This window comes from Trichechus manatus, unplaced genomic scaffold (assembly GCF_000243295.1).
Source record: "Trichechus manatus latirostris isolate Lorelei unplaced genomic scaffold, TriManLat1.0 scaffold00109, whole genome shotgun sequence".
Taxonomy (NCBI): Eukaryota; Metazoa; Chordata; class Mammalia; order Sirenia; family Trichechidae; genus Trichechus; species Trichechus manatus.
Window position 1 is genome coordinate 3,409,768 of NW_004444045.1, and position 1,108 is coordinate 3,410,875.

The 1,108-nt window shown below is 40.8% G+C and overlaps 1 protein-coding gene across 1 annotated transcript in view; it reads left to right on the plus strand.

Moving 5' to 3' along the window:
- The window catches only part of NRG1 (neuregulin 1), a 1,165,780-nt gene that overhangs the window by 940,570 nt on the left and 224,102 nt on the right, over positions 1-1,108 (plus strand). The window contains exon 10 of the mRNA XM_023737842.1: positions 480-486. Coding sequence (XP_023593610.1) covers positions 480-486 — 7 coding nt within the window. The remainder of the gene's footprint in view (positions 1-479; positions 487-1,108) is intronic.

Sequence of the window (1,108 nt, forward strand, 5' to 3'; positions counted from 1 at the left end):
ATGTTTCGTATGTCATCTTGATTATGATTGATAAACTGTGCTTTTTAGTCCAACTCAAGTGAGCTGTGTGGAGTTCCACCACTAGACAGACCACAGATGGTCAGAATTTCTTCATCTTGTCTTACCAGCATCACCTCTTCTCTGGCCTCCAGAGGGCGCTCCAAGAGCATCACACTTCTATTCCCCAAAGATTGATTTCTTTTTTCTTTCTTTTTAATTACTATGATATTTTGAGCAATTAATGGGGAGGAATTGGGTCCTGCTGCCATCAAAGTTAGCTGCCTCAACAGAAGTTTGTGTTGCATCTAGACCAAAGAGCTAGAATTCGTTGAGAATTCTGAATCAGAATATTCTGAAACATAGTTCCGATGATACACTTGTTAGCTTGCAAAAGGTCATCTGTTAGATTAATTTTAACTGGCACCTTTCTACTAGAGAACCGAGCACCTTATAAGCCCCTTCCAGTCACCCCTTAGGAGTCCCTGGGTGGTGCAAATGGTTAAGGGTTCGACTACTAACCAAAAGGTTGGTGGTTTGAACCCACCTGGAGGTGCATCGGAAGACAGATCTGGCGATCACTTCCGAAAGGTCACAGCCTTAAAAATCCTATGGAGGACAGTTCTACTCTGTACACATAGGGTCGCCATGAGTCAGAGTAGAGTTGATGGCAGCTGGTTTGGTTTTTGTTTGGTTTAATCACCCTGTACAGTGACTCCCTTCCGGTAAGTATAGATGCTGTTGTCAAGATCAGCTTACCTGCAACAAGATTTAGTCATTTTTAAAAGTTTCACTCTGGCATTGGAGAATTATATGTGAAAGCATCCAAATTGAAGAGACGATCTTTACTAACAAGTTTACTTTTATTTCTGTAGGTCACAGTATTCCCTCAATCCCTAGCTACAACATTTCACGAATTCTACTGTGATTGAGTTACATGTTTTTAAAAACAGGTTTGAATGACTCATTCTTTCATATCACGTAATAATGTTGTAATACTGTCCCTTAGCCCCTGTTCTTTTCAGTTTACCTGCTCGTGATTTATTCCATTCTGCCCTTGTCATCTTCATCATGAGTTATTCCATTTTTTGCCCCCTCCCCTTTCCAAAGT